The sequence below is a fragment of the Biomphalaria glabrata genome, chromosome 1 (genome assembly GCF_947242115.1).
Source record: "Biomphalaria glabrata chromosome 1, xgBioGlab47.1, whole genome shotgun sequence".
Taxonomy (NCBI): domain Eukaryota; kingdom Metazoa; phylum Mollusca; class Gastropoda; family Planorbidae; genus Biomphalaria; species Biomphalaria glabrata.
The window spans coordinates 22,382,713-22,404,687 of record NC_074711.1 but is presented as its reverse complement, the minus strand read 5'-3'; the positions used below and the strand labels follow the sequence as shown (position 1 = coordinate 22,404,687).

General features: G+C 38.0%; 1 protein-coding gene across 1 annotated transcript in view; it reads right to left on the bottom strand.

The window, feature by feature from the left end:
- Positions 1-3,324: 3,324 nt before the first annotated feature.
- Positions 3,325-21,975, bottom strand: part of LOC106073338 (NACHT and WD repeat domain-containing protein 2-like) — a 46,166-nt gene continuing 27,515 nt past the window's right edge. The window contains exons 5-11 of the mRNA XM_056028691.1: positions 21,445-21,648; positions 20,197-20,341; positions 16,648-16,789; positions 14,809-14,944; positions 14,157-14,312; positions 8,599-8,721; positions 3,325-7,893 (exon numbers count right to left, since the gene is read on the bottom strand). Of these exons, the coding sequence (XP_055884666.1) occupies positions 4,120-7,893; positions 8,599-8,721; positions 14,157-14,312; positions 14,809-14,944; positions 16,648-16,789; positions 20,197-20,341; positions 21,445-21,648 (4,680 nt within the window). The 3' untranslated portion in view covers positions 3,325-4,119. The remainder of the gene's footprint in view (positions 7,894-8,598; positions 8,722-14,156; positions 14,313-14,808; positions 14,945-16,647; positions 16,790-20,196; positions 20,342-21,444; positions 21,649-21,975) is intronic.

Sequence of the window (21,975 nt, the reverse complement as noted above, 5' to 3'; positions counted from 1 at the left end):
TAAATGAAATTTGTATCTTCAATTGTTTGAATATGTGCTAAGTTTAAATTAGTTACTTATTAAACACAATTTTTTATTTAATCCAAAAACTTGGCATGCAATTTCATTTTAACATACCAGTATTCCAAGTAACCCAAGCTAAGCTAGAAGGCAAACATCTGATGGATTTTTTCAAGTTCTGAGGTGAAGTAATAAAATAAACCAATTATTAGACAAATTTCGAATACAACTGATTGAATGGGGTTAGAGTAGCCGAGACACTAGCCAATATGACATAACTCAGCATAAAGAAACAACTTTGCTAACTTGTATCACTCATGAAATATGTATTATGTGTTACTGTATCATTAATTACTTAACATGTACCGGGTACACGAAAGTAGCTTTAGGAAATGTAAAGATAGTGATAATTTTTTAAAGACGAATGGCTTCGAGTCTCATGACAATTACACATAACTGCTTAGTAGATCCCTATCCTTTAGTCACATCAGTATAATGCTGGGGGGATGGGGGGGAGGCTTTTTTTAGGGGTATTTCATAAAACTTTAATCTATGGTAAAACCATTCTGAGCTGAACACCAACATTTGTTACACTCAGGAGACATCCCATCCCAATGATTTTCATGCAAAATGTATAGACAAATTAACATGTTTGGAAAATAAAAATATATCTGTATACTTAACTTCAGGGCTGTTGTTTTTTTTGAGAGACCCATCTCTTGCACAGAGTAGCTGTCTGTGGCTTGTGAAAGGGGAACAAATGGTTATGACAATTTCTGCGTTGAGCTACATGTTAGCAAAGAATCCAATATTGGAACAAAGTAATACAAGTCCTGTAGGTACAAGATCATTGGACTATAAATGATGCAGGTTGTTTCATTAGAGGCTGCTTGTTCTGATAAAAACTTCAGCTATTAGGTCTTCACAAACTTGTGAAATTAAGACTGAAAGCCATACACAAAAATCATACCAACTGCAGTAAATGATATGGACACTTTGAAAAGTATTAGGTATTAGAAATCATTTGTTAAGCAAAACTGAACAATCATTTTTGTTGAATTTTCTGAAAATATGAGTTGGATCTGTGTCCAAATGTTAACATACCCTGTACATAACTTGAAGCAAACTTTTCTATTGGCAATGACATTTGCCTAATTTCTTCTTATAAGGCCTTGATGTGTTTTTGCTGTCATTGCCTAAATCTTTTGTCATCTTTCTTGAGCATAGTATAGAAAGGTGCTTACGTCATTCCTAATATCTAGAGAATTTAAAGATTGTATTCCAAGTTTTAAAGCTACTGGAATAATGCTATCTAATTGTCTGTTCATTAATAGCTTTTAATAATATTTCTATATTTCAACATCACAAGTTATAGGCCTACATCTTCTCTTCTTTCTCTCTCACTAACTCTTATCTCTAACTTAATAAGTTCTTGAATATGTTTTGTAATTTTCCTTTTATCACTCATTTCCTTTAATCTCTTTCAATTCTTTTCTTCTCTCTCTTTTTCTTGTTTTCTTTTTTTTCTCTTTTTCATACTCTCTCGCCTTCTCTTTCTTAATTCATGCTGTTTCTTCTCTTCTGAAGGAACTTCTGTACTATACAAGATAAGAATCTATATCTACCGTTAACTTAAGATATATTACTATTATAAATTTACATCTATTCTTTCCTACAGGTCTATCTGCTTCTAAATGTTTGTTTTTTTCTTTCGCACTGTCATGTGCTGTAATCTTACTTTCATTTCTTTGAGCCAATGGCCAGAAAGGATTAGTAAATAAGTTAACAAATTTGTGCAGGCAGCTCAAGAAGCACAATCAAGACTATTTATTTATTTGGCTGGTAATGTTTAGACTAGAAAAAAAAAAAGCTTATCTAAGGGGAAGAACTCTACACTTATATCTCTCAACAATTTAGAAGTTGTTTTCTTCATTAAATATCAAACAAAATAATTAATTGACTAATTGGTTAATTTTCTAATCAATTCATCTTTTGTTATGTACAATAAATAATTGTTTTAAGTTTCAACTTGATCAGAGAATGGATGTTGGGAGAAATCTCTGAAATAAATAAAAACTGCTGTTCTTCACAGCTTTCTACAAGGGAAAGAAAAAAGATTTTTTATACCGGTACCTATATATAAAGTGATAGAAATTATTTACTTTAAAATGCAATGATTGTCAAATAAAAATAATTAAATTACAATATCCATGAACTTTCTCAATGCCATGTTTATTGTCATTGTACATGGTTACAAAAACAAAAACAAAAAAACAACAGAAAGACCAAAATCAATTATTAAATAATCTCAAATGACAAGAGTTAAAATGCAAATGAATCTGTAAGATTGCCAGATTGGCAATTACAAAATGAAACAAATAAATCTCAATTTAGTAAGAAAAATTCCACTGAACTGGTTAAGTAAAGGGATGTCTTGTGAATTAGTCTCACTAGGCAGCAGGTGAGTGTTTAACACCATGAAAGAAGACTTAGTCCAATGAAAACTTCATTCAATGCTTATGAATGGAACTTTTTCACTTCATCAAGAATCAGAGATGCCCAATCCCAGTCCTCAGAACTGAGGTAAAGAACAAGCAAATAACAAAGCATTGGAGAGGACACAATTATTTGAAGTAGATTATAGACCAAAAATAACTCTTTAGAGAGTGGTCTAATCAATGCAAGTTTTCACTGCACTAGTTTATGGGTCAGTTGCTCATCCTTCAAAATGGCAGCAGTATAAAAATAAGAGAATGTCATGCTAATAAGTTTCTACTGTACAGAGACCAGCACATCACATATCAGCATTATAATCAGTATAGCATTCATATGCAAGAAATTATTCATAACAAATGATGACTAGATACTTGAAGAAACATGTGTTTACATAATATATTATGTACTTTATAATATGTTAGGCTCTTGTAGGTATACAATTCCCAGTCTCACCCCCATCTTTCACAGAAAGGTTATTATTGTAACCTACATTATAAAAGTACTTTTCAGACAAGTACTTGTAAGTCTTGTCAAATGTGGTAAAGGTGAGGAGCAATGTCCACCTCTCTCATCCTATACAATGATTCCAATCAAGGAGGATATTTAAATCTGTTTTAATTTCACACAAATTATGATCCATCGTAAAAGTTGGCATGTAGCCAAGATACTTGTGTGATTTGTATGTGTTAAAATTAAAAGAAAATGATTTGACATAAATATTATACTAGACAATTTAACTAATATTTACATTGGGAAACTGTACTCATGTGTATTAGTAATACAAATTTACTATATTACTTTTAAAAAAAGAGACACCTAACCCTTACAGAACGATTTTTAATTTTTTTTTCTCTTAATTAATCACTAATGAATAATGAGTGATTAAAAAAAAAAGCATGGAACATTTTTTACCCAGCCACATATAAAACTAACCAACTTCCCTTGGGTCAAATTAAATTATTAATACGAGGTCACGTTTCTAAATTATTACAGAATTAAGCTTTAAATTTAAATTTTGATTGCGGTAGAGTGTATGATGTACAATATATGGCTTGTGTATTATTTCCCTTCACTTTTGTAACGAGATAATTTTCGTTTATTTTTCTTTGTAGCCAATGCAAGGAAACCAAGTGACATAATTCGGTAGTAACAAATTTTCGCATAAAGCACGAGTTGTGCACCATTTTTGATATAACTTTTAGACTAGATGTCACTAGAAGGAATAACATGTTCAATAATTTACACCATCTTAACTACCTTTATAACATTAATGTTATAATTTAATAATGTTGGGACGTACAGTAAAGTCCGTTAAAAGAGACCCCCAAAAAGCATGTTGAAATTGTAACTGGTATATACTTTAACAATAGAAACATGAAAGTTGTTATAAAGACCCTTTAAATGTAAAAGCTGCATGGTTAGACCAATTCACCGTGGCTTTATGCCTACCAGCTGTGTGTTTTAACACGATCAGATATGCACGGCTGTGTAACATAAGCGGTACCTTTGTTATCGAAACTGAGGTGACCGTGTAGTCCTACTCAACAAGGGCAGATACATAAACCTTTAAGATGGGGGAGTGGGTATCGAGCCCATATCACACCATTATAATTACACCGGTGCTCAACAAATGACACACGCCCTCGATTTCTCCACACCTTGAGCTTTAGCTACAAACCTGGCGACTTGTAATGCTGTGCCCACGTGATTCTTAGAGTTAGTCAGCTCAGCTTCAGAGAGGATTTCCGTGGAAAGTCTTCTGTTTATATTCCTGCTGGGTAGAGACTCCAGCATCTCCTGGCACGATGGTTCCTCTGGGTCAGCGATAGCTAATGTGGTCAGGCTACCGTCTAGACAGCCTATGACTATGCAATTGCCTTGATCATTGCCGGCAATGGCTTTAACTTCAGCGCTGGTTTTATAGTTGGCAATCATTTTGCCGTCTGATGTTCTGAACAGCCTTAGAGTCCGATGTCTAGAGTGATAGTAGACCACATGTTTGTCGCTAGCAGTGAAGAATACGGTGACTTGAAAGACACCCTCCGCCACTCTAGGAATCAACACTTTCGTTGTTTTTGTGGTTTTTAAATTAATAAGTTCTAGACCACCTCGTGCAGGGGCGTACATTCCTATTTTACCGTCGCCCATGGCGTGCCCATTCCAGCGGGGAACTGAGCGCACCAACGCCTTTTTCTTTAGATCCAATATATTTCCTTTCTCAGGGTCGATGACCGCTATAAGGTTCGGATCATTTGGCAGCGCCACAATATGGCTGTAGTCCAAATAGTTTTGATATTTCAGCTGAAGGGTGTAGAGTCGAGCCCCAGTTTTAGCGTGGTGAACAGCAATGACATCTCCACTTTTATCAGAAGCTGGGACAGCTAGATATAATCCCTCCTTGGTGATAACAGGGTGTCTGTATGTTTTAACAGTGTAATCAAATTTGAACACTTCCTGTCCGTCAGGGACAGACATGCATATAATCTGGACTTTGGCACCGGGAATTTTGCATACAACAATAGCTTTTGTGTCTTCTTCACTTAGCATCACTTGCTGGACTTCGCCCACAGAGAGCTCTGTTATTGGCGTATCTTTCGTCAAGTCCCATATCAGAACTTTAGGGGATTCGGCGCTGACAACGTACTCCCCTTTGGAGGTGATGACAGCATGAGAAACTATAGCACTTCTGGCATTGCCAACAAATGTCTTTACCAGCCTTCCTGTTCCCAAATTCCATATTGCAACCGTGTTTCTGGTAGTAGTGGCACACAGTTGTGATTGCTGGGCTAAGTGAATAGTTTCAATTGGTCTCTCTAGCCTATCTATAGGGTGAACTTCTTCAAGAATTTTATCAAAGTTCCAGACTTTGATAGTTTTATCCATTGAGGATGAGATCACAGCGTTTCTCCCAACAGAAGACGAGGTTAGTGCACATATTCTTCCGAAATGTGCGTCTAGGACTTTGACCATGTTTCCCTGTTTGACATCCCAGACATACAGGTTCTTCCTGACACCAGCAACCACAAACTGGTTATTTTTGGTGAACACCACCAAACTATTGAGCTGGTTTTTAGTTGGAATGTTTCTGGTTCCGTGCGGCAAGGTGAGCTCTCTCATCTGGTCATTGCGCAAATCATAAAGTTTGTAGCCTTGGGCAGTGGTGCCTATAAGATAGCTCTCATCCCCAGATAAGTTAAATGCAAATATGGGGTCAGTGTTTGAGCCTATAGTTCTGTCGTACTTCCAGACAGAGCCTTCTCGCCTGTAAGTCACAACATCGTTATCACTGATCTCAATGCAAGTGTACAAGATGCTTTTAGTTTTGTTCAGGGCGAAAGCACTATGAAACTCAAAGGCGTCTATGGACTGATCATGTGACTCAAGAGCCATCTCGGTGTCAGCTTCTGTCCCACTTTTGACGATCACTTGATGAACTCCCTCAGGGTTTTCATCCAGCTCAATGCTAATTATGGGCATTTTTAGTTCTGACTTAAATTCATCCAAGAAAAGTCCATCAATCGTGTAGAGCTGCCAATACGAATCTGTCCACGCAGCTATGTGTGTATTGGACAAAGTGGTTCCAATGATGGAATCGCTCTTGCTGCCCAGTTTTGGCGTGATGATTTTGAATTCTCCTGTATTGAGAGAACACATAACAAGCTGGTTATTATTGGTATAGCTCACAGAGAATTTCCCGTTTGGAGAAATATTTAAATTTTGCATAATGCCTTCGATTCCTGGAGAGATATTTCTGGAAATTTCTCCGGTGGATAAGTCCCACATAATGATTCTGTTGGACACGGAGACCAAGTTTTTCCCATCAGTTGGCGCGCCGATTCCAAACGGGGCAAACTGATGTCCTTCTAGTGAATATTGCAGAGGGCCACTCGGTGTGTGAAGACAATGGTAAGCAGGAACAAGAGCACAGTGGCGCAAGCCGTGGGTATCACACTGCTGGATGAGAGATCTAATCTGAGGATTGTGTCTATAGTAAGGGAGCAGGCGTCCGGTTATCTGAGGTCCTAGCATGTCAGGGTAGTGGCTTAAAATAGAGCTAGAAAGTCCAATAGCGTCAGCTATAAGTCGGACGTCCTTGTCATAGGCATGAGATAGCAAATCCTCAAAGTCAGCGATGACTGACTGAAGTGGCATGGATGCTAATTTGGCGTGAAGCCAGTTGTAATTAAACATGACTTTCTCGTACAGGTCCTCGTAGCGATGTGATCTTATCAAGTGAAAGGGCAGCTCACTAAGCTTGCGAAGGTTGTAACGAATGACTTTGCCGTTTTCGTCTAGGAACTCTAAAGGCTGAGGAGGAACCTTTCTGTCAGCCGCGCTCTGTTTGTCGTCCAGGTGAAAACGCTGCCTTTGTAAATCTGAATACTCAAAAGGTTTGGGTATGCCACCCCCGTATGTGCCAAGGAAGTACTCGGCAGTATTGGAGTGAATCATGCTGGCAAAGTTAATGTTTTTGAAGTACCTCTCTTTAGCAGCGTCTATGAACTGTCTGTGGTACCAGCCTATCACACTCACGCCATCAGCCTCACGCTCACTCAGGTATCCAGGTAGATCATTCCTGATTCTCGTCCACAGTAAAGGCGGGATCCTTCTGACTGGTGGAAGGTGATATTGATAGATATCGTTCAAGACTTTGTCGTCAAGAGAGATAAGATCTTCTAGTTCCGGTTCAGAGATGCCACTTTTTGAGGCTGAGATATATCCCAGCGCATGTGAGACAAGTGTTTTTCCATGCTGAAGCTCTATCCTTTCAAATAATAACATAATGCAGTCATGAATGTTGAAAGCGAGTGTAGTTAGATTGGGCTTTGTATAAGACCGCCATCTACAAATCTCATCAAATGTCAATTTTACAAAAAGGGGTAAATTGCACTTGTTGATTGCTTCATTGACCAATACCCATTGTTCCTTGGTCACCGATTTGTTGGCATTTTTCAGCCATGCTTGAATAATGGTGCTGCTGAGATTTTCACCTAAAGGTAACACCTCGATGAAAGAGTCAGCGTTGTCGATCATTGTCCGAAGTAAATCCAGTAGACCGAAATAATTGGGCAGAACGGAAATGATCACCTTCACATACGGAGGCAGGATCACGGGCATCCAAGTCAAGTTGTGTGCTCCGTCTGCCCCGGAGATTTGATCTAGGGAGTCAAAGAACAACACTAATGGATGCTCCTCTGAGGCTAGAGTAGTGAGCTTCTTGAAGTACTGCTGGAGGGGCGCCAGGTCGTTGGGGATGTCTTCCACGGGTTGATTGTACATGACACTGAGCTGTTGACAGTAGGAGGTCAGCAGTGGGATAATAGAGGAGCTTCCTGGTGTGGTTCCCAAAAATCTTAGCACCATAACAACTGGCTTCTTGAACCAAGACGTCACAACCTAATATAAAAAAAAATACGCTGTTACCATTTTGTTATCAATGAGTTTCTGAAAGTCTACTACTTAAGAAAAGAAATTAATCATGGTTAGGTCTACGTGTCTTACCATTAATCAATTATAACAAATATAAAAAAAAAAAAAAACAAATTATTATCTTAAGTTCACATAAATATTCATAAATAAATAAATATTTTATATGTATAACAAACCAACCAGAGGAAGTATCGCTATGTTCATGAAATGTCTAAAAAACTTGTTAGCTTGTCACTAAAACACTTGAAGAATGTATCAAGTGTCCCATTGAAGTCAGCCTTTTACATCAATTCCATAAACGAAATGCCGTATGGGTCTTAAAGGAAGAAACATGATGCTCGCAGTATGATCCTCAGAGCTCACTGAATCATTGATCTAAAAGAAAGTTTTGTTTCCTCAAAATAGCCTTTAAATTGTCCAGTTATGTCCAACTTCAACGACTTGGTATCGACATGGTATTTTTTTTTAGTTCATACACGTCATACAAGACTTCCTCTCTCTCTCTCTCTCGCTCTCACACACACACATCTATAGCTGCATTTATACATCAATCAATCCACATTAAGATCTTATTATCAAATTATCAATGTATTCTACTATTTCTGCAGTGTATGACAAATGAGGTGTATTAGATCTCAGAGGGAAATACGTTTAAGACCCCATCACATGTACCTGACTAGCTGCTTTGGCCATCAAGGACGTTTTGCCACACCCACTTTCGCCGAACAACACTAAAGGGAGATTACTGTCCCCAGTAACATACTCCCGAATTCTGTCGACGACATCTTCTCGGCCCTGGATAGATGAGTAAAAAGAATGAAAGAAAGAGTGAAATGGTAAAACGAAGGATTATAATTAAATTTAAAAAAAAATCTTCCAATACCATTACAGCACAATGAGCACAGGACTCAAAAGTTTCTCTTTTGCCCTTAAAAAAAACAACAACAATATTTTTCGATGTAAGAATATTTGTGAAGTCTAAAATTATGTATCGCACATTGTTATTTTCTAGAGAAGTTAACCTTATATTCTATCGGAGACCATCAACAAGTTTATTCTAGTAACAACTTATTTAAATATTTGTTTCTTTCGAAAGAAACAAATTGCACACAAAGATACAAGATAATTTATGGTCAAAAGCATGTGTGTATGTCTAAAAGCCAAATGTATTTCTATAGACATGCTCGACTTAATCCAATGGACGTAGAGACATAATATAGCGTGATCAACATTGTCACAATGAAGCAAGACGTCAATACTTGGCCATGACAGAAATAAGATCGTCATACCAACAAGACGTCAATACTTGGCCATGACAGAAATAAGATCGTCATACCAACAAGACGTCAATACTTGGCCATGACAGAAATAAGATCGTCAGACCAACAAGACGTCAATACTTGGCCATGACAGAAATAAGATCGTCATACCAACAAGACGTCAATACTTGGCCATGACAGAAATAAGATCGTCATACCAACAAGACGTCAATACTTAGTCATTACAGAAATAACATAGTCAAACAACAAGTTGTAAATATTGGGCGTGACAGAGATAAGACAGATCGACATGTTAGCTAAATGTAAATTAATTGACCCAGACCGAAATAAGACAGATAAACAGATAAGCAAGATGTGAGTTAGTTGTCCCAGACAGAAAGATAGACCAGCAAGATGTGAGTTAGTTGTCCCAGACAGAAAGACAGACCAGCAGGATGTGAGTTAGTTGTCCCAGACAGAAAGACAGACCAGCAAGATGTGAGTTAGTTGTTCTAGACAGAAAGACAGACCAGCAAGATGTGAGTTAGTTGTCCCAGACAGAAAGATAGACCAGCAAGATGTGAGTTAGTTGTCCCAGACAGAAAGACAGACCAGCAAGATGTGAGTTAGTTGTCCCAGACAGAAAGACAGACCAGCAAGATGTGAGTTAGTTATCCCAGACAGAAAGATAGACCAGCAAGATGTGAGTTAGTTGTCCCAGACAGAAAGATAGACCAGCAAGATGTGAGTTAGTTGTTCTAGACAGAAAGACAGACCAGCAAGATGTGAGTTAGTTGTCCCAGACAGAAAGATAGACCAGCAAGATGTGAGTTAGTTGTCCCAGACAGAAAGACAGACCAGCAAGATGTGAATTAGTTGTTCCAGACAGAAAGACAGACCAGCAAGATGTGAGTTAGTTGTCCCAGACAGAAAGATAGACCAGCAAGATGTGAGTTAGTTGTTCTAGACAGAAAGATAGACCAGCAAGATGTGAGTTAGTTGTCCCAGACAGAAAGACAGACCAGCAAGATGTGAGTTAGTTATTCTAGACAGAAAGATAGACCAGCAAGATGTGAGGTAGTTATTCTAGACAGAAAGATAGACCAGCAAGATGTGAGTTAGTTGTTCTAGACAGAAAGACAGACCAGCAAGATGTGAGTTAGTTGTCCCAGACAGAAAGATAGACCAGCAAGATGTGAGTTAGTTGTCCCAGACAGAAAGACAGACCAGCAAGATGTGAGTTAGTTGTCCCAGACAGAAAGACAGACCAGCAAGATGTGAGTTAGTTATCCCAGACAGAAAGATAGACCAGCAAGATGTGAGTTAGTTGTCCCAGACAGAAAGATAGACCAGCAAGATGTGAGTTAGTTGTTCTAGACAGAAAGACAGACCAGCAAGATGTGAGTTAGTTGTCCCAGACAGAAAGATAGACCAGCAAGATGTGAGTTAGTTGTCCCAGACAGAAAGATAGACCAGCAAGATGTGAGTTAGTTGTCCCAGACAGAAAGACAGACCAGCAAGATGTGAATTAGTTGTCCCAGACAGAAAGACAGACCAGCAAGATGTGAGTTAGTTGTCCCAGACAGAAAGATAGACCAGCAAGATGTGAGTTAGTTGTTCTAGACAGAAAGATAGACCAGCAAGATGTGAGTTAGTTGTCCCAGACAGAAAGACAGACCAGCAAGATGTGAGTTAGTTGTCCCAGACAGAAAGACAGACCAGCAAGATGTGAGTTAGTTGTTCTAGAAAGAAAGACAGACCAGCAAGATGTGAGTTAGTTGTCCCAGACAGAAAGACAGACCAGCAAGATGTGAGTTAGTTATCCCAGACAGAAAGACAGACCAGCAAGATATAAGTACTTGAGCAGGCAGTATTTTAACGTTAGATTGACAGACCAGCAAGATGTGAGTTAGTTATCCCAGACAGAAAGACAGACCAGCAAGATGTGAGTTAGTTGTCCCAGACAGAAAGACAGACCAGCAAGATGTGAGTTAGTTGTTCTAGACAGAAAGATAGACCAGCAAAATGTGAATTAGTTATCCCAGACAGAAAGACAGACCAGCAAGATGTGAGTTAGTTGTCCCAGACAGAAAGACAGACCAGCAAGATGTGAGTTAGTTATCCCAGACAGAAAGACAGACCAGCAAGACATATGTACTTGAGCAGGTAGTATTTTAACGTTAGATTGACAGACCAGCAAGATATAAGTACTTGAGCAGGCAGTATTTTAACGTCAGATTGACAAACCAGCAAGATGTGAGTTAGTTGTCCCAGACAGAAAGACAGACCAGCAAGATGTGAGTTAGTTGTCCCAGACAGAAAGACAGACAGACCAGCAAGATATAAGTACTTGAGCAGGCAGTATTTTAACGTTAGATTGACAGACCAGCAAGATGTGAGTTAGTTGTCCCAGACAGAAAGACAGATCAGCAAGATGTGAGTTAGTTGTCCCAGACAGAAAGACAGACCAGCAAGATATAAGTACTCGAGCAGGAAGTATTTTAACGTTAGATTGACAGACCAGCAAGATGTGAGTTAGTTGTCCCAGACAGAAAGACAGACCAGCAAGATGTGAGTTAGTTGTCCCAGACAGAAAGACAGACCAGCAAGATGTGAGTTAGTTGTCCCAGACAGAAAGACAGACCAGCAAGATGTGAGTTAGTTGTCCCAGACAGAAAGACAGACCAGCAAGATATAAGTACTTGATCAGGCAGTATTTTAACGTTAGATTGACAGACCAGCAAGATGTGAGTTAGTTGTCCCAGACAGAAAGACAGATCAGCAAGATGTGAGTTAGTTGTCCCAGACAGAAAGACAGACCAGCAAGATATAAGTACTCGAGCAGGCAGTATTTTAACGTTAGATTGACAGACCAGCAAGATGTGAGTTAGTTGTCCCAGACAGAAAGACAGACCAGCAAGATGTGAGTTAGTTGTCCCAGACAGAAAGACAGACCAGCAAGATGTGAGTTAGTTGTCCCAGACAGAAAGACAGACCAGCAAGATGTGAGTTAGTTGTCCCAGACAGAAAGACAGACCAGCAAGATATAAGTACTTGAGCAGGCAGTATTTTAACGTTAGATTGACAGACCAGCAAGATGTGAGTTAGTTGTCCCAGACAGAAAGACAGATCAGCAAGATGTGAGTTAGTTGTCCCAGACAGAAAGACAGACCAGCAAGATGTGAGTTAGTTGTCCCAGACAGAAAGACAGACCAGCAAGATGTGAGTTAGTTGTCCCAGACAGAAAGACAGACCAGCAAGATGTGAGTTAGTTGTCCCAGACAGAAAGACAGACCAGCAAGATATAAGTACTTGAGCAGGCAGTATTTTAACGTTAGATTGACAGACCAGCAAGATGTGAGTTAGTTGTCCCAGACAGAAAGACAGACCAGCAAGATGTGAGTTAGTTGTCCCAGACAGAAAGATAGACCAGCAAGATGTGAGTTAGTTGTCCCAGACAGAAAGATAGACCAGCAAGATGTGAGTTAGTTGTTCTAGACAGAAAGACAGACCAGCAAGATATAAGTACTTGAGCAGGCAGTATTTTAACGTTAGATTGACAGACCAGCAAGATGTGAGTTAGTTGTCCCAGACAGAAAGACAGACCAGCAAGATGTGAGTAAGTTGTCCCAGACAGAAAGACAGACCAGCAAGATGTGAGTTAGTTGTCCCAGACAGAAAGACAGACCAGCAAGATATAAGTACTTGAGCAGGCAGTATTTTAACGTTAGATTGACAGACCAGCAAGATGTGAGTTAGTTGTCCCAGACAGAAAGACAGACCAGCAAGATATAAGTACTTGAGCAGGCAGTATTTTAACGTTAGATTGACAGACCAGCAAGATGTGAGTTAGTTGTCCCAGACAGAAAGACAGACCAGCAAGATGTGAGTTAGTTGTCCCAGACAGAAAGACAGACCAGCAAGATGTGAGTTAGTTGTCCCAGACAGAAAGACAGACCAGCAAGATGTGAGTTAGTTGTCCCAGACAGAAAGACAGACCAGCAAGATGTGAGTTAGTTGTCCCAGACAGAAAGACAGACCAGCAAGATGTGAGTTAGTTGTCCCAGACAGAAAGACAGACCAGCAAGATATAAGTACTTGAGCAGGCAGTATTTTAACGTTAGATTGACAGACCAGCAAGATGTGAGTTAGTTGTCCCAGACAGAAAGACAGACCAGCAAGATGTGAGTTAGTTGTCCCAGACAGAAAGACAGACCAGCAAGATGTGAGTTAGTTGTCCCAGACAGAAAGACAGACCAGCAAGATGTGAGTTAGTTGTCCCAGACAGAAAGACAGATGTGAGTTAGTTGTCCCAGACAGAAAGACAGACCAGCAAGATGTGAGTTAGTTGTCCCAGACAGAAAGACAGACCAGCAAGATGTGAGTTAGTTGTCCCAGACAGAAAGACAGACCAGCAAGTTGTGAGTTAGTTATCCCAGACAGAAAGACAGACCAGCAAGATATAAGTACTTGAGCAGGTAGTATTTTAACGTTAGATTGACAGACCTTTTTAAGCATCACTTTTATTTCGGTAACTGAGATCAGATGAAATAACTGGACCTTTTTAAGAATCTTGATGATTGATCTAATTATCTAATATGTTTGCTTAATATTTCGTTCAATTAAACCAACTATACTCCTTACAATTATTATCATCCTATTATTTATTTTTTAAATGATATGTACTCGTGACATAGTTTTCACCCTTCGTATCAAAATAACTCTCATTACTTCAGTTTCTAATGCAGCCTGTAGGGTAATGCTCTTCAAGCTTTATTTACTTTTATAAAATCCGCTCCCCCCCCCTTTTTTTTACGCTAAATGTCATGTCATAACGACTAGTCATCTAAAATTTAATATTCATTATTGTATTTCACCAAAACTCTGTTTAAACACATCTACTTTTGGTTGGCATTCCAGGACACAGAAATCGATGAACGTTTCTAAGCGCTGACTGCTGTACTGACTGACCTGGAAGGCTTGGCAGTACCTCTTGCAGGCATGCAGGTGTTGGAGTGGTTCCAGGTAGATGGGGTCGCTGGCGAGGCGCTCATGCTTGGCCATGGCATTGTCCACCAGGCGAATAACACTAGTGTAAAAATGGTCACAGAACTTTTCAAAGTATTCCTGGAATACAATAGAACATGTTACCAGAGCAACTCTTAGTACAAACAGAAGAGGAATGCTTTTTAACCTCATTTCACATGAAGGAACATTTTTATCAAGCAAAGACTGTCTAGATGTATGACTCAATGTAGGCCTATCCATGATTTGATTATATTAACTTCACTCGATGAATTTCTAGAGCTACTTTTTCTAAAATGTGTTTGCAAGCTTCGTGAGTGCTAAAATTGAAGACCATGTAAAGACTTCATGTAAAGGTTTCAGTTGTGCGTTTAAACATGAGTTATATTTGAATAAATCGGATTCGAAATACCGAGTGCAGCTGGTAGGTAAAAATCTAGTAAATGTTTCACAGTATGCAGTTGGCAACTGGTGGCAGAAAAAAAGTATAAAAAAAATTTGGGTTAAGTAGAAGGTGACTGAACAACTTCTTGTCCTACTCATCATAGCGATAGCATGTATACACTTAAACTATGTAACACACACACACACACATTACTTTATGAGTGTCCTCGTCAATGCCTTCCTTGCCACTCCATTCCACAGTAAACCTGGCCACATTGCTGGAGGGAATTTTTTTAGGGAGGCGTTCGTCTCGTAAGATCTTGAGCAACTTCTGGGCTTCGTTGTCCACACTACAAGAACATCAGAAACATGTGAGACCAGGTGTTAGAGAGCAGTGATAACGAGAGTAGGTTAAGACATACAGCCTCTTAGGGACCCTGACGTAATTTTTCTGTTTATTTCGCAAGTGCAATGTGATGTAAAAAAAATCGAGATTCTGTTACAATAATTTTTTAAAAAAGTTTAATTTATATGGCTAATGTATTTACGGTATATATCTCAGTGGCGTCACTAGGTGGGTGCGGGTTGCACCGTGTGACACCCAAGTGGGAGAAAAATTACAAAATGGCAAAAGTAACACAAAAACTAAGTGACTCTAGCTAGTTAGCCAGACATGTGCACTAGTTCAGTGTGCCAGAAAAATAGCCCTGAGGTCTAGAAATGCTGGACACCGGGAGTCAAGCGCTTTATCACTCAGCAGTCATGTCCCTTCTTATATGTTAGAACTTAAGATAAAATACCACAAACAAGGAAATTTAAAAATATAATCTACACTCATTTGTAACAATCAATGAATGTAGTGAATGAACTCTCTCTATTACGTTCAACAAAAAGAACATACTAACAATAATTTGTGTTGGGAAATTTCGGGAGGAAATTGGATGGGGGCGCGGTGGACCCGGGTGACACCAAACACCGCAATATATCCTACAAATATCTGTATCTGTTATTTTAGATGCAATGCTTGGCCATTTGTGTAGAGACAGAATTAAAAAAGATGGTTAAATTCAATACCAAATAACATTCGGATGCAATCTTGGCAGTAGGCGGGGCACTTTTACTTTAAACCCGACGTGTTTTATTGGCTACGTGGTCGATTAGATCCTAAGGTGTAGGTTAAATATATTCGTAACACAATGATGAAGAGTTGCCTACCTGGAGGCTTTCTTACTGATGTAAGACATACGTAATTTTATGTATTGAGTAACAAGACCTGGTTTATGAGAGTTGTTTACAAAGAAACCTACCACACTGCAATTAGGTCTACAACACATGGCACAGTAGATTATAATGTGTGCTAGAGGCCCAGTATATTTTTTATTTGACGGGACGGCGATGACAAATGATTTTTCTATCGCAGGGTTCAGGTCTGGTGCGGAGCCTGTGGAGGCTTCACACCTTATCACCCCCAAAGGTCGCCTCTAAATATGAGCTTCAGATGCGAGATAAATCCCGACAGTGAATACTCTACTTGTCGAAATAAACGACACCTAGATGTTACCAACTTCCGCTTTCATTTTCGATCTTGACATTTATTTGGGTCATGTTAAAAACGCTTGTTTTGGGTTCCCATCTAGAATAAGCCTACGAATTCAAAATTAAGTACTTTGGAGATATGTCTGTGTGCATCAAGGAAGACAACCTATAGACTGGCCAGCTGACCGTTGTACGTCACTAAAGATTTTAACTCTTTCTCTGCTATTAACGATAACAACGTTGATTTTACCCCAATAAATTAAATTCATTTTTGGTTTTAAAAACCAGTATTTCTTTTAAATAAAAAGAGCATGCATTCTCCTATAATTCTACACCAAAAGTAACGTTTTGTGATAACAAGCAAAAATATTATTGAAGTTTGATCCTAACAGGGAAGAATGTACAAATGTGAACAATGAACAATTCTGTCAATATGGAAAAATAATTGCGGAGATAAAGAGTTAAATGAGACAATCCCATGAACATTTTTTTTTCTCTATCTGAAAGAACGAAATACCTTCGTGCTGCAAAGTCGACAAACTTGCTGGCGATTCTGAGCAGTGTGATGTTCATGTTGCTGATGTCTCTGATGTACGCTAAGCAATGCTCCTCAACATTGGCAGCCTTCAGTATTCCTCTTTCAACCTCTCGCTCCGTTACTACAACAGGTGGGAAAATGGGGGGATAAAAAGAGGAAAGGTACACGTCATGATAAAAACTAAAATAAAAAAAAACTATAAAAAATAAGAAAAAGAAAAAAACCGACGGTGGGATGCCGAAAGAACTAGATATCCGTGCCATTGATTTGCCAATTAGTCGAACGTATCGATTCGCTATCAACTAAAACTTATTAGGGCAGCAAGCGCGGAATTGTTTCGGTTATCATTGAAGCAAGCAGACGTCATTGAAGCCAGCAGACGTTATCAAAGCCATTTAGCCGACTTGACACAGTAGGAGCAGCAGTCTCCTAACGTCTGACGTCATATTATTCGCCCGGGCGTTGACCAAACAGCAGGTTGCCTGGTTACGCACAGTTCGACACTGAGTGTTTTATTTTTCAAAATTGTCCCGCCGAAACGACGGCTAGTTGTGAACACCAGCAACCCGTTGGTCAGAGTTCTACTGCCATTGTTGATTGACACTATAGTCGTGTTAAAATCTGTAGGACTAGCCATTGTAATAGATCTATTACTACAAATTCAGTTTATATCAAAATGTTAGTGACAGTGGGTCTATCATCAAACTTAATACATTGTTTCATATCAACAGAGAACTGAGTCACTTACCTGTCAACTGCAAGTCGTAAGCAGAACTGAGCCATGCATTTTTTTAGAGCAATCTCACAATTATCACGTGGTAACAGAATTCATCAAATTTGTTTTAAAAAAAAAAACCCACTTTTTGTTTGTTTCTGCATGCATAGCTCTCCCCTAATCTAAATCTATTCCTTTTTTGAAATCGTTAGTTGACAAGCTCCAAGTATATGGCTCATCAAAAATGTAAATGTTCATAGCCTATTGAAGATTTTTATCAAACGGGAGCGAATCCATAAATAAAAAGCTTACCATTCCTCCCCACCACTTTAGAAAAAAAAAGTCCCGGTTAAGCAAATGTATAAATCTACTACACTTTATAATATTCTAATGATAGGCCTTTAGATCTTGACATAAAATACAGTGCGCAAAATTTTCCTTAACATTAATTTATTAAAGTTTTGAATAATATTATGACTACACGAGAAAATACCCGATGATAAATATTTTCTAGTTCTCTAGGCAATTAATTTCTTATTACCGGTATACTTTGAAAATGTATAAAGGTCAAGCTCGAGTTTTCCCAGTGTGGCCAACGAGCTAGTCATTCTTTTCCAAACGATATACATCGACTGTCTAATGTCTAGGAAAATCATTAGAGAAGCAGGTTTTTTTAAATATTGTTTTTTTCAACAAAGTCCAAGTATAAATCTATAAACAGGCGGCTTGATGCCCCATCAGATACTGAGATAGTACAAATAGAATTGAGCTGATCAAAAACCTTTCTGATGTCAAGAAGTTAAGCTCTTTAAGTACACAATCCCATCAAAGTCATTAAACCTTCTTCTTCCCCTGATGCTTATCTCTGTATTATAGTTTTCTACTTGAAAATATATTTTTTTAATTTATTAATTTTTAGAAACGGTTTAACTCTTGATTAATTTTAATTAAAACAAATGGGAAAATAATCCGACAAAAACAAAGGTTTCTACTAAATTATCCAAAAAATGGGAAGTGTTACTTAATAGAACAAGTTTTGGGAATCACTTGCTATAGCAGATCCAAAGCTTGTCAAAGAAGTTCATCAGTTTTTGTGGCATCCAAACATTATATGAAAGAGAACGAGATCTAAGGTTTAATTAAAGTGGGAATTAAATAGAACAGCTTTAGTTATTTTATCACTTATACATTACTACAACCTTTAAAACAAATCAGCCTCGCCTCTTTATCGATTAATATTCAAATTCGATATGATTAGATTAATTCAAATCACACAATAAGCCTACATAATTATATTTTTAGATGTAGATCAAATATAGAAGAGGACGTGATATTTATGTTTCGGGTTTCAAGTTCAAACCTCGCACTAAGATTAATTGCAGTATCACAATAGAGGACCAAAAACAAAACGGAAGAAAAACAAAAACAAAACAAAACAACAACTAGACTATCTTGGGGTGAGACGTAATATTGGGTGACCGAAACACATTGAATCAATGAACGATAACTCCATTAATATCACAACAACCTGTGGGGGGTGATACAATTATGACGTTTTAATGATCGTCTAGCGTGACGTCATAGCGCGACGAATGCACATGTAGTCGGTGGAGGCCTTTCATTGGTTGCCCAGACATACACGTGACTCCGCAGTATTAATAGTAACACTATTTTTTTTAAAACACCAATTAGTAATTAAAGACATCAAGTCTTAATAATAGAGAGGAAATCAGCCTGTCATAAAAACAAGTATCTTATAAAAGTAGACATTATAAAATTATGCTCTAGTCAACCGCTAATTAGAGAACAACAGTTTATCTTTAAATTTAGCTCAAAGTGCCCCGATGTCGATAGTCAGATCCAAACACACGAGCAACACATTGGCGTAGCTAGGGTGAGGTGAGGGAGTCCAAATTTGAAAGTCTTCCCGGGCCCCCATCTGAGGGTCCCCAAATGAGTCTCCAAAATTGTTTCTACATTAAATATTAAGCCAATGCCATGTTATCTTGCTATTCATGTTGTCTTGTAAATTAGTGATAATGTTGCATGTATTCCACACATTAGACTTATATATTTATTAAGTACATAATCTCATGTCAAGATGTCAAGATGTGGAATGTCAAAATGCAGGGGACATTTACAAAACTAGTTTATAGATACACACTGTGCACGGTGTATACAATGTTATGTCCTGCCAGTATTCTTCAGCCTACATGATAATGTGGTCTAGAACATTTAACTGCCAACTCGAAGCTAAGAATACAATTTTAGCGATGTGATGACAGTTCAGAATTTACCCACATCTTTAATTAAACTCTTGTTAAAGAACTTAGGGGGCATTATTTGTCGTGCTGTTCTTCGTCATTGGTTGTTGTTGGTCATTGGTTGTTGTTGGTCATTGGTTTTTGTTGGTCATTGGTTTTTGTTGGTCATTGGTTTTTGTTGGTCATTGGTTGTTGTTGGTCATTGGTTTTTGTTGGTCATTGGTTTTTGTTGGTCATTGGTTTTTGTTGGTCATTGGTTTTTGTTGGTCATTGGTTGTTGTGCTGTTTTTGTGGGTAGTTCAGTTGTTTGTTCGATCAATTGGCTGTTAGTTTTTTTTGGCTGTATCCATTGTGTGCTGTTGTTGGGCATTGGTTGTTGTTTTGGCTCAAAAACGGATGATTACAGAAACATAAATACGTGAACAGCCCTAAAGACCTTTCCATGTTTGTGACTCATTAGGCTTTAAATAAAATTGAGCTAGATAATAATCACTTTTCCAACAAACAAATCCTAAGGACAATGAAAACTTTCTGAATACTACTCTGTACCTGACATAAAAAAGTTGTGCATTTGTTCCCTGTCAATCTTCTTGGTGATGAACAGCACGTGAGCTGCTTTCCTGACTATTCTCGTCAAGTTGCCAAAAGTCTCCCACCACGCGGCCTGGTCGTTCTCCATTAATCGTTGGTGACGCTACAATGAAACAACAGTTATAGTGAAGCGAAGATTAAATATCGTGAGATCTCAAAGCACTTACTCTAGAGTCTAGAACCACGAGACATTGGGTTTGAAAATACAATGTTAAAAAGAAGATTTTTTTTTTTGAGATAGACACAAATATAAGAGATCGTTACGGATTGGTTGAAGCCAATCTTAGGGTCATTAGAGTACATCAGTAATGAATGCGATTTTTTTTTTTTTAGCTTAGTTGATCAAAACTTTTATTACCTTTTAAAAATATATAATAGACTTCACCAGGGGCGGACTGGGTGTCAAAATCGGCCCGGGCATTTCTATAAAATTCGGCCCACAAATTCTCTATCATATGATGGGCATCCATGTCTAGGTGTATCGGTCCTTAAAAATCATTGTTAAGTTTGATAATGTATGGATATGCATGCATACAGTGAACTCTATAACTTAATAAGCAATATAGCGTCTTTTAAAATCAGCAATTATGTAGGCCCTAAAAAGATGAAGCCTACTAGTAGCACTGTCTACATTCTACATTTTATTTTCGGAAATTGTGTTCGATTAAAATAGTATTACACTGCAATGTCTGGGAAAGACTTTTTGTTTAAACACGACGCTCAGAGGGCCTTTTATAATAATAATAATAACATAATAAGGATATTATAAAACCTTTAACAACTTGATATGTGCCATAGTGACTTCGATCAGGCATTTCGGTGGCCCTACCGGCCCATTTGGGTACCGGCCCACCGGGCATTTGCCCAAATGCCCATATAGCCAGTCCGCCCCTGGACTTCACATATTTCTCTGAATAAAATACCTAAAGTAAAAGTAAGCCTTCAGAAGATTGTTTTTGTTGCAAATGAATAATTATGAGAATAATTTTGATTTCAATATAGCCTAGTTTTAAAACTATTTCCTTTCTGTATATTATAATCATGCTAACAGCTTTCATAAAATTATTAGGGTTTGTATTATTCAACAGGTGTGTCATTTTTCACTTGAAATAAAGGTTCAGAACTAAATAACTGTGTTTATAAATTAAAATTAGGCAAATAAGACCAACCACAAGTGTTACGGTGAAACAATTAGGAGATATTTACCTTATTATTAAAGTTGGTAAATATGGAGCTAATGGGTTGTAGAACGTAGACGGCTGGAACATAGTTGTCGTCCCTTTTATACCATTCGTCCAACAGGTGGAGCTCTTCAATGTTTTGTTTGGTGCATTCTCTGAGAAGTTCAAATTCTGAAGCTAAAATTTCCGCAGGAATCGGACGATACCCGTACTTCTGGCCAAGAAATACCTGGGATACAGTATAGTCAAGTAAATAAGAATCTAATGTAGTTAGGACGTTTTGAAATAATAGAGCTCAAGTCCATTCACAAATAGGATTTAAGAATATAGAAGTATAATCGCTGGTTATCACTACTCATCCGTTCAAAGCATTTACACTTGTTCATAAATATTACATGCCATTTTAGGGTGAAGTGTTTTTAAATAAATTATTGAAATATAAAATAGATATATTTCATTTATGGAAACATTGAAACATAGAAATGTATATCTCTAGCATTTTTCTCACTACACATTTACTATTGTTTTAAAAAATACATTTAGTCTTGGAAAAACA